Source organism: Sinocyclocheilus anshuiensis, unplaced genomic scaffold (genome assembly GCF_001515605.1).
Source record: "Sinocyclocheilus anshuiensis isolate Anshui unplaced genomic scaffold, SAMN03320099.WGS_v1.1 scaffold1968, whole genome shotgun sequence".
NCBI classification, from domain to species: Eukaryota; Metazoa; Chordata; class Actinopteri; order Cypriniformes; family Cyprinidae; genus Sinocyclocheilus; species Sinocyclocheilus anshuiensis.
Window position 1 is genome coordinate 116,052 of NW_015555840.1, and position 10,531 is coordinate 126,582.

Below are 10,531 nucleotides of genomic sequence, written 5' to 3' on the forward strand. Positions count from 1 at the left end.
TTTTTTATTCCCACGTGTATTTATTTCCAGATTTATTTATTCATTTCTTCTTACTTTTCCGTGTGCAAATGAGGGAGGCGGTCCTTGCGGAGCTCCGGTGAATCATTGGTTGAGAGCTCACGCAGAAGGTCAGATCAAACTAACGATAGAGATCGGAGTTTGTGTGATCAACTGTAGAGTTGCAAGATATTTTCACAGATTCACGTTATGTCGAATTATTTTATAGCGACTGAACTCACCTACTTATCCTGACAGTTTCGTCATTAAGTCCATCAACGTCGTCGATGAGTTTCTAGTTTGATGACACCTCTAGACACACTTGGTAGAGGTTTCTAAGGGTTGTTGTGTTCATTTTGTAATTACAGAAAAAAGACTCCCAAAAGCATTAAGTTGATCGTAAAACAGTTGCATCAAAGGTTTGGAATCACGGCCCACTGCCATAAAGTTGGCTTGACCTTGGACATTCAAGATTCGCAAGTGTAGGGACCGTCTCTAACCTTACATACGACATACGATATTTATTAAAATAAACTGTCAAATTATATCTAAATATTGCTAAATATACCGGATTCGTAGATGAACACTTTACAGTTGGGTTTGTGACTGTAAGTCATTCTCTTCAAATGCTATTGAAGTTACAATCATGTATACCAATGTCGTATTTAACTTTAGAGATGGTCCCTAAACTTGCGAATATAGACGTCAATGCTTTTTGGCCGCGATTCCAAAAAGCATTGTGAGCCTGAGTATTTAGGTCTAACTAGGTCCTTTGGTGCAACTGGTTTAGGATTGCATTTAGGCTCACAATGCTTTTGGGAGTCACGATTTTCTCTGTGTAATTCGACATAATAATGTGAATCTGTGAAAATATCTTGCAACTCTGCAGTTGATCCCACAAACTCCGATCTCTAGTTTGATCTGACACTTCTGCGTGAGCTCTCTCAACCAATGATTCACCGGAGCTCCGCAAGGACCGCCTCCCTCATTTCCATGCTGCACACGATTAAATTTGATTACAAATGAACTATATTTGTTTTTATCAAGCCATTTATTTCTTTATTTTCCTATTGTTTATTTATTTATTTATTTATTATTTCTGCAGGTTTGGACCTCCATACTCCATAGCTGAGGACCCAAAGTCTGCAGTACTAATGCAACGAGAAAGTCTGTGGATGTGCTCTAATCCAGTGTTTCCCAACCGGGGTGCCGCGGCTTCACACAGGGCCATGTAGTTTTGGATTTTGTTTTCCCTTAATAATAAAAACCTACATTTAAAAACTGCATGTTGTGTTCACTTGTATTATCTTTTACTAATATTTAAATTTGTTTGATGATCTGAAAAAGGGTGCCGCGACTAAAAAAAGGTTGGGAAACACTGCTCTAATCTACCATTTTACATGAAGCTACTGCAAATGTATTTCATTATACAGGAGAAACTGGAGGAAATGACATGCAAGATGCAATTAAACGAAGCTTGTCACGTTAACACCTAAGTTGACCACTCTTTTGCAATCGCTTGATGCTTTATTTCTCAGACTTACTCTTGCATTGAAGTGCCACCATCGCCTGGTACCATTCTTCCTGGTCCGTCTCGTTCTCCGCCGCCACCACGAAACTCTCAGCCCGCGTGTAGAGCACTATCATGTGTTTATTCTTCGAGTCGGCCCGTTTGTTGATGTTGAAGCACGTCTCCAGCGCCAAAGCCTTTTTAGGCACGGGCGCTTTACCTCTAAATTTCTTCTCACTTTCATAGTATTCGAGTCGGGCCGGGCCGCGCTCCGAAGCCGTCCGTAGCACGAAGTATCGCCGGTGCATGGATTTCTGCTTGCGGAGATACCCGCTTTTACAGACGTCCTCTGTGCTGCTCTGCGAGTCGGTGTGGTTCTCCATGGCTCGCGGGGTCTGTTTCGCTCAAGCACGTTGAATAAAAGTTCAGCCCTAGAAGTAGCAAACGACAACAAATGTAAGCTCCGTCCACCTCTTCTGTATCAAAAAAGGCATGTGCGTATATGGCCAGAGAGGTTCCAATAAGCAGTTTCTTTCCAAAAATATTGTCATTAAACGCTACGCTTTTCCTGACAGGAGTCGAGCAGAAAGAGGGAGCAGACGAGTCCTCGACCTCGCACACGCGAGCAAATGTGGTGCGGCGTGCGAGAAATAGCGCAACTACTACTATTTAGAAGAAGCTTTAGGAGTTGAATAATCTCCTTACTGTAGTGTACAGTAGACAGCTCCCCGTCACCCCTCCTCTCCAGCGCAGCGTTCACTGCTACTGTGAAGCTCTGCCACTCATCAGACTTCTGGTGTGTGTGTGTGTGTGTGTGTGTGAGAGGGGGAGAGAGAGGGAGCACGAGGTTGCGGATCATAATCGGATTTCATTCGCCTCTGGACTCTGGATCTGTTTTGTTAGTAGTAGTAATAATAGTAGAAGTATTTTTGTTTTTTACTAAGGAATTCAATAGTGTGTATCTTAGTTGTGATTAGTATCAATAGCCTATGTTCAGTAGCCTACATAATAGTATATTATTCTTTTGCGTCGTCATTTTTCTCATTAACTTTAAGTTTGCACGAATTTACAGATTTATTTTGCCTTTTAATTCAATTTTGATTTTTTTAAAGCAAAACAATAAGTACTAGTACCAACTAGTATTTATTTCCATTGAATAGTTACTAGTGCAACTGAAAAAAACAGTACTGTAGATAGCCTACTAATCACTGTTGGATTATTTACTATTTTTTAAGTAGCTAGCCTACATAAAAAACACACTTGTTTGAAGTAATAAATGTTCATTGTTACACTTGTCGTCATAAATCTCGTAATTTATTGCAGATAAATAGTAGGAGTGACAGTAGGAGGAGAACAATGAGCAAAAGACTTAAAAATAAGTCTTAATTCTGTTGTATATCATCCTTTAATACATTCAGAAGATGCCAAACATTTTTGGTTTTACTTTCCGTGAGGAGAAAAAATGGGTTTGGCTGTACAGTATGAATAAGTCAGTAATGCAGATGTACATTATAAATAAAAATAAAGAAAAGAACAAATAAACAAATGAAATCTTCAAATTCTTTATGAAATACTTTGAATACTCGTATTCAAATCAGATTACTTGCGACCCCTAGTGAACTAATTGGTCCATTGCAGCTGAGTATTTGACAACGTGGACAGGAATTTTAGGATTTTCGGTTAAAAATTAAATTAAAATTATATTAATATATATGGCGATGTGTGCATTTTTAGAAGATGCAGTGGCTCAGCAAAGTAATACTTAGAAGTACATATATAAATGGGCATGGCTATTTCAACTATAACTCTATTGAACCGCAAACACCCGATCATAAAAATGAGACTAGGTCAAGTGCGAGGTGAAATTTATACTTTTCATTTTAATTTTCAGTTGAAAGCCCTAATGTTCATAGAGTGCAAATACATTCAAAATGCAATAATGATCTTCACAGAAAAATATAAATGATGCTGTCGTAAAAAGATATTGCATGAAATTCCAAAAGCAGCAAATTCAGTTTGATTTGCATCACATAAACCATATGACACAACAGTTATGGACAGCTTTATGCATATGGATACATCTGGATACAAAGACATTCTATATGAATCCTTTTGCAAAAGAAGTCATCTCTACATTATACAGAAAACCTGACGATATAAGACAATTTTTGGTCCATACAAGAAACGTTTTTTCCCTCATAATAACTGAAACTGCAGTACATTCAGCAGCTTCCTGCTCAGCTTGAGAAGCGCATGCAGTTCAACAATGCACACACAAATACTTATTAACGTTTGAAATGAAACGTCAACGTCAAAATAAATAGAAACAAGCCCGGCATACATACACAGACAGAAAAGTGATGGAAATGCCTGTTTTGTTTATGCCGTTTTTTTAAACATGCATCTGAATCAAATAAACCAAATCGCCACCGAGGAGAAATGCATTACTGAGATGATCTGAAGCTTGAATTGCTACTATTTTATTATAATGTGTCGACCTCAGTGTTTGAGTGAAGTAAGTGGGCACTCAGGTTAGAGTGATATTGGCACGAGAAGTTCTAATGTGTGGAAAGGTCAAAGCAGCAGCTTGTGTGTGTGTTTGTGAGTGAATGGCTCTCATAAGCACCTTTCATCTTAAGTTCTCCTATTATCAGAAAAATTCCTCTGATATTAGGCAAAACCCATGCAAATGTACACAAACACACACACACACACACTCAAATCTTAATTTATAGCATCTGGTACAAAAGGTCACTTACAAACACACTCGCATACACACATACAACAAAGCATGTACAAATAGTTACATGTACAATATCTGTTAACAAACGCACACACCTTTAAACATACATGAAGATGCACACAAAAGTGTTGGGTGTTTTCTGTAGGTATGGCAAAGTAAACAAGCTCCACTCGCTCTCCTCTTTCTCCATGGCCGAGGTGGTTCAGATGAAAGGGTTCAGTGATGCTCCTCTGCTCGGGTAAACATTCCCCTAAGAGAAGTCACAGAAACGCGCTTAACCCCTCACACACACATACTGAAAAACGTTGTGTGCTTATAGAAATCTAAGACCAGATTACTTAAAATTGTAGTCCATTACTGAATACAAATGACATCATATCAATTTTCTATTAATCTATTACATTGCATCACATTGATTTGAACAAGATAATCTTGTATCAAATTGATAGAAAATTACAAAGAGAAAGAAAATGTATTCCATACTTTGTAATCAACAACATGGAGTACATTAAACACCACATTACGGCAGGGTTTCCCAAACTAGAGTTTGTGAAGGAACTGCAGAAGGTTCGTAAATCAATAAAAAGCTAATAATTAAAAGAACAGTTCACCCAAAAATTAAAATTTGCTGAAAATGTACTCATTCTCAGGCCATCCAAGATGTGGATAAGATTCATTGGAACACATTTGGAGAAATTGCTCACCAACGGTTCCCCTGCAGTGAATGGGTGCCGTCAAAATGACGGTTCAAACAACTGACATACATCACAATAATCCACAAGTAATCAACACAACTCCAGTCCATCAGTTAACATCTTATAAAGTGAAAAGCTGCGTGTTTGTGACAAACAAATCCACCATTAAAATGTTTTTAACTTTAAACCATCACTTCTGGCTAAAATACGAGTTAATAATCCATAATAACGATTCCTCCAGTCAAAAAGTCCATCCCCTGTTTTCCTCTCACATCGAAATCCACACATATTTGTTTAGAAATGTTTTGAACTTTTTGCTTGTAAACACTGCTTGATCTATGAACATTTCTCTCCTGATTCAGGTGAGACAAATTTTTCATTGGAGAAAGAAAATATTAGAGAAGCTAAAATGGACGTTAAGTTAAAAATGTCTTAATGGTGGATTTGTTTATTACAAACATGCAACATTTTGTTTCACAAGATGTTAATTGATGGACTGGATGTGGATTATTGTGATGTTTTTATCAGCTGTTTTATTCTGACGGCACCCATTCACTGCAGAGGATCCACTTTTAAGCAAATGATGGAATGCTGAATTTCTCCAAATCTGATGAAGAAACAAACTTATCTACATCTTGGATGGCCTGAGCATGAGTACATTTTCAGCTAATTTTAATTTTTGGGTGAACTATTCCTTTAAATCTTAAAAATTGTAAAAGAAATAAACCATTTTAAAATAAAAACAATCAAAACACTTACTAAAAAAGACAAAATATTTCATTTCTTTATGCCGTATGGCCTCTCAATCTTCATTTCTTCCACCTGATGAATGTAATGTAATCTAATTACAAGTATTTAATTTTTGGAATCTAATTACGAACCAGATTACATAAAATCAGTTACTACCCAGCACGGTACAAGGTAATAGTCTGTCATTTAGTTCAAACTACAGTCTGTAAGTGATTTACGATATTGTAGAGGAACATGGTTATTTTCAACACCCCTTTTAATGACTCTTAGCATAGAAAGAGAATCATGCTTACAGTAAAAGGGTTGACAGACATTGGTCGTGGGACTTTAGGTACAGACTCGGGGGCAGGAAATGAGTTGAAACCTACAAACAAAAACCAACAGGATAAAAATAGCACACATTTCAGTTCAGGTCAATGAAACGGCCTCTCTCTGTGGTCATCTTGAGTTTTCACTCTGCAGTGTCTCTCCTTAAGCGCTAATTCCTGACTGATTCTTATGGACTAATTCGTTAATGGACTATTTTAAGAACAAGAGTTTCACTGCCATTAAGGAGATTTAAAGACTTAAGCTTGCTATACTCACCGTTTGCTTCCTGGTTACTAGACTGTTGGTGTGAAAAAGCACTTTGGGTGGCAGGTGCAGGAAAAGAGACAGACTGAGGAAAGACGGCTGAGGAGGAGGCATCATCTGTCAAGCAGAAAGCCATGATGTCCTGAACATTGCATTTAAACACAACAAACATGAATATCTATCTGTCTATCTATCTATCTATCTATCTATCTATCTATCCATCCATCCGTCCGTCCATCCATCCATCCATCTATCTATCTACCTGTCTATCCATCTATTTGTCTGTCTGACATCTGATTGAACAATCAGTCTATCTGTCTATTTATCCGTCCGTCCGTCTGTCTGTCGTATTTATGTCTATATGTACTGTATGTGTAGATCAGCAGACATGCAGTCAAACAATATATAGATAGTGTTGTGTTTTAATCTGGACATAAAAGACAGTTTGCATGTTTGAAAAGAGTGTTGAACTCAGCATTCAGGACATCATGATAAATGTGCTGACTGCTAAAAACAAAGTGCATTATTTAACACTTGGAATTCAGCCAACAATAAATCCAGCAAACCACTCTCTTTGCATTGGAATTTCACCAGGTGACATCACTGTTTGTGTTGGCTTTGAGATCTACCACTAGGTTTACAGCATTTGTGGGAGTAAGCATTTTATTTGATTTATTAGAAGTAAGGTCTCACAATAGTTCCGTACGGGAACACCAGCATATCCAATTATAAGATCCATTGCTTTATGGATTAAGTTCCTTTTAAGCCAAGGACACTCTGTCAGATTTATAGCACTGTAAAAATGTATCCTTCACAAGACATAACCATGGGCTTGTGTCCCACAATCAGATTAATGCTGACCCTTGGCTGCATAGACCTTTCAGTGGGAATTGTCCATATATGTCACTGGTAAAATGAAGGCTTGGTTAATCTGTAGTCAAGAAACTATAGGGGTTGCATGCATTTCTTTACAGTCAGCTTCTAAGATAACCTTAGTCCATAAACACATTTTATTGATATATGAAAGGTAAAAACTGATCCTAGCTCTGATTTCTTTCCAAAAGTGCTGATAACATCACACTTCAAAAATCTGCATTGTACGGAATTAGTTTTCCAAAAGGCAAAAATTAAGTGGACATGGGTGCACATCTCTTACCTGAGGCTATGCTTTTGAAGGGGTTACTAGGAGACAGAACAGGCTGGGTGCAACTGGCTGTAGAATTGAAGGGGTTTGGAAAATCTGGAACAGAGAGAGAAAAAAGTGTGGTTATGTGTCACACACTGCAGAAGGTCTCTCATTAGCACAAATTGTACTTTGGATCCAATCCCTGTTTTGACTTAATTATTGTGAACTTGCAGATGTTTCCATCTCAGAGACTTTTTGCTATAAGATCATCCAAATGTTGAGTGTCACCCCCAAGCTATGGTTCTGTTTAGAAAATCTCTGGGAAATGGGATAATTCGGTATCTATATATATTTCAATCTAATATAACTTGTTTACACAAAAATAACTGCTTTAAAGACTAAGTTAAAGTTGAAAACTGAAAGGCAATGCCTACTGTACATCAGAATCAATTCTGGACTGGCTAACTAGATGAAATACAGAATACTACTCTGAATTGCTCACATGCAAATGTCTGAGATCCAGAGGTGGCCTCTGGAACACCTGGAGAGCTGCAAAAGAGAGAAAAATAGAGCGAGGGAAACTAAGGAAAAGACAATACACTAGTTCACAGAAATGCCATTAACAAACATGTTAACAGTAATGTGGGTGGGGAGATATTGTTTTTCTATTTAGTTTTGGTTTATGTGTAATAACTTCTATTTTATTTAAAGTTTTACCTTGCAGGGGTGGAACTGGAGGACAGTCGGTTACTAAAGAGGGTGCTATACTGAGGGGGTCCATCATAGGGAGCTGTTGTAATGGCTACAAAAGAGTAAAAGGGCCTGTCAAATCTACATACTGTGTGTAGCAGCAAAAAGTTTTACATTATTTGATATACTGAGATAGGCGTAATAATGTTATAAGAAAAAGGCACAGATAATATCCATAACATTATTTCTTACCTGTGACAGGTGTGTTGTCTGACAACACTTTATCAAGCTGTGATAAGGCTGCATACTTATCCTGAGTGACAGGGGGTGGAGCAGCAGAACTTAGAGTGTTGTGGGCGTGGCTTAGACCCCCAAAATCCAAACTCAGCGATTTAGGAAAAGCTCTAAATGGAGCTCCACCCCCAGTTGACAGAGTGCGACCTGTACCAATCAGAAAATCTATCAGTGATGATATTCAAAATTATTTTGCAGTTAGTGCTGTTTTTGTTAACTAAAGCTATTTTCATGAACTGAAATAAAGCTGAAATAAAATATAAATATTATATGAAACACTTAAACGAAAATTAGAAATGTTGCCTTGGTTTTTCCCCATATATTATAAAAAGTGTCTAAATCTTAAACATACACATGTTCAGATTCAAAGGAAAAATTCAGACACCCATGCAATTCTATACTATATTTTTACATTTTATGAAGAACGTTCAAAATGCCCATGCAAAACTTACTGACACAATGCTAGAGTGATGCCAAGCTGTTGATATGCGGTTACTATGCTTGTTCTAGAAGCATCGTTCAGTGGTTGTTAAGGTATTATGGGTGGTTGCTAGGTAGTTGCTAACTGGCCCAAGTCAAAAGGTCTCACCCCTGAGTTTCTATGATATTCTAGTCTCTAGATGTGGCTCATGACAGTCCTTTGATGTTAGTTGATAGGATTTTTCTGTCTGTATTTATTGCCTGTGAGGCAAAAATCATACGTCCGACCACTTCGTTAAAGTAACTGCACCCCTCTCCTCAACAAGCTGCACGAGTTGTGATGATCGTACATGTCCATAGCATGAAAGCATTATGTGCTGAAGTTTAAAATATAAGATGATTCAAACACATCCTAATATAACATTAATATTCCAGTATATTCTACAAATAATTCAACACATTCTTCCACATCGACAGGTTATTTATGAGAACAGACGTGAGACAAATCAGGCGCTGGTCTGGGCTATTTTCTAAATATATCTTTACTTTAAAGCCTTTGCCTTTTTCATTATCAAAGAGCAGATCGTCTCTCCTTGACCTGGCAGAGCTGTGATGTAGGGCTTTGAAGTAGCTGGCTGGAGCAGGTGCAGCCAGGACACATTCAATATCATTCTGTGACTTTAGCATGGCACTGCTGGTATTTAGAAACTCTGTCTGAGGTCAGTGCAGTGAGAAACATCTCTGAAGCTTGGCTGAACTGGGTGATGAGCTAAGTAGCTTGTTTTACTTTACTGGCTTATATAATACTGTGGCCACAAACTGCTGAAATCCTGAATAGTCTGTATTTATATTACTCTGAGACTAGCTTGGTCATCTGATCTTGATCTAAACCATAGTCTTTCCACTGGTTTATTGTTAACAGCATTATTCCATGGGGGCTCAATTCAGCGGCAAACTTTTCCTCTGCCTCTTTCTGTTTCTTTCTCTATGCTATGCTCACATATTCACAAAGATTATATATGCACACAAATTAATGCATTTTCTTTGCTTGTCATGGCTGGCTCACTCAGCATTGCAGCCAAATGGTCTGAGGTATAGCTGAAGTGTCTGCATTGCGCAATCACTCATAATCACATATAAAGTTTAAGCGACTTACCTAAAGTAAAGCTGTTTTTGAAAGTGCTACTTGCTGTGAAATAAAGGATCAGGGAAGGAAGATGAGATAAAATGAAACTGTTATGGCTCAATACTGAAGAAAGTATTGATGGACAATGAATTTTTAAACACTACAGAAATGTAGATATACAGTGGGATCCAAAATTTTGAGACGGCGGATTAAAATGCTTCTAATTGAATATAATGTTTCAATGCACTTCAATACAATTTTTAAAGGGGTCATATGATACGATTTAAAATTTTCCTTTCTCTTTGGAGTGTTACAAGCTCTTGGTGCATAAAGAAGATCTGTAAAGTTGCAAAGAGAAACTGTTATGGCTCAATATTGAAGAAAGTATTGATGGACAATGAATTTTTAAACACTACAGAAATGTAGATATACAGTGGGATCCAAAATTTTGAGACGGTGGATTAAAATGCTTCTAATTTAATATAATGTTTCAATGCACTTCAATGCAATTTTTAAAGGGGTCATATGATACGATTTAAAATTTTCCTTTCTCTTTGGAGTGTTACAAGCTCTTGGTGCATAAAGAAGATCTGTAAAGTTGCAAAGA

General features: G+C 37.5%; 2 protein-coding genes across 4 annotated transcripts in view; both read right to left on the reverse strand.

The window, feature by feature from the left end:
* The window catches only part of LOC107675489 (insulin receptor substrate 1-B), a 42,520-nt gene extending 40,204 nt beyond the window's left edge, over nucleotides 1-2,316 (reverse strand). The window contains exons 1-2 of one of the 3 annotated variants that reach the window (XM_016469849.1): nucleotides 2,213-2,316; nucleotides 1,542-1,938 (exon numbers count right to left, since the gene is read on the reverse strand). In XM_016469849.1, coding sequence (XP_016325335.1) covers nucleotides 1,542-1,890 — 349 coding nt within the window. In that variant the 5' untranslated portion in view covers nucleotides 1,891-1,938; nucleotides 2,213-2,316. Of the gene's footprint in view, nucleotides 1-1,541 lie in introns of all 3 variants that reach the window. The other 2 variants (XM_016469851.1, XM_016469852.1) reach the window with 2 other exon arrangements.
* Nucleotides 2,317-3,204: 888 nt separating this feature from the next.
* agfg2 (ArfGAP with FG repeats 2) overlaps nucleotides 3,205-10,531 on the reverse strand; it is a 14,688-nt gene continuing 7,361 nt past the window's right edge. Inside the window, exons 7-14 of the mRNA XM_016469878.1 lie at nucleotides 9,955-9,987; nucleotides 8,337-8,525; nucleotides 8,112-8,196; nucleotides 7,897-7,943; nucleotides 7,425-7,508; nucleotides 6,281-6,385; nucleotides 5,989-6,059; nucleotides 3,205-4,500 (exon numbers count right to left, since the gene is read on the reverse strand). Of these exons, the coding sequence (XP_016325364.1) occupies nucleotides 4,453-4,500; nucleotides 5,989-6,059; nucleotides 6,281-6,385; nucleotides 7,425-7,508; nucleotides 7,897-7,943; nucleotides 8,112-8,196; nucleotides 8,337-8,525; nucleotides 9,955-9,987 (662 nt within the window). The 3' untranslated portion in view covers nucleotides 3,205-4,452. The remainder of the gene's footprint in view (nucleotides 4,501-5,988; nucleotides 6,060-6,280; nucleotides 6,386-7,424; nucleotides 7,509-7,896; nucleotides 7,944-8,111; nucleotides 8,197-8,336; nucleotides 8,526-9,954; nucleotides 9,988-10,531) is intronic.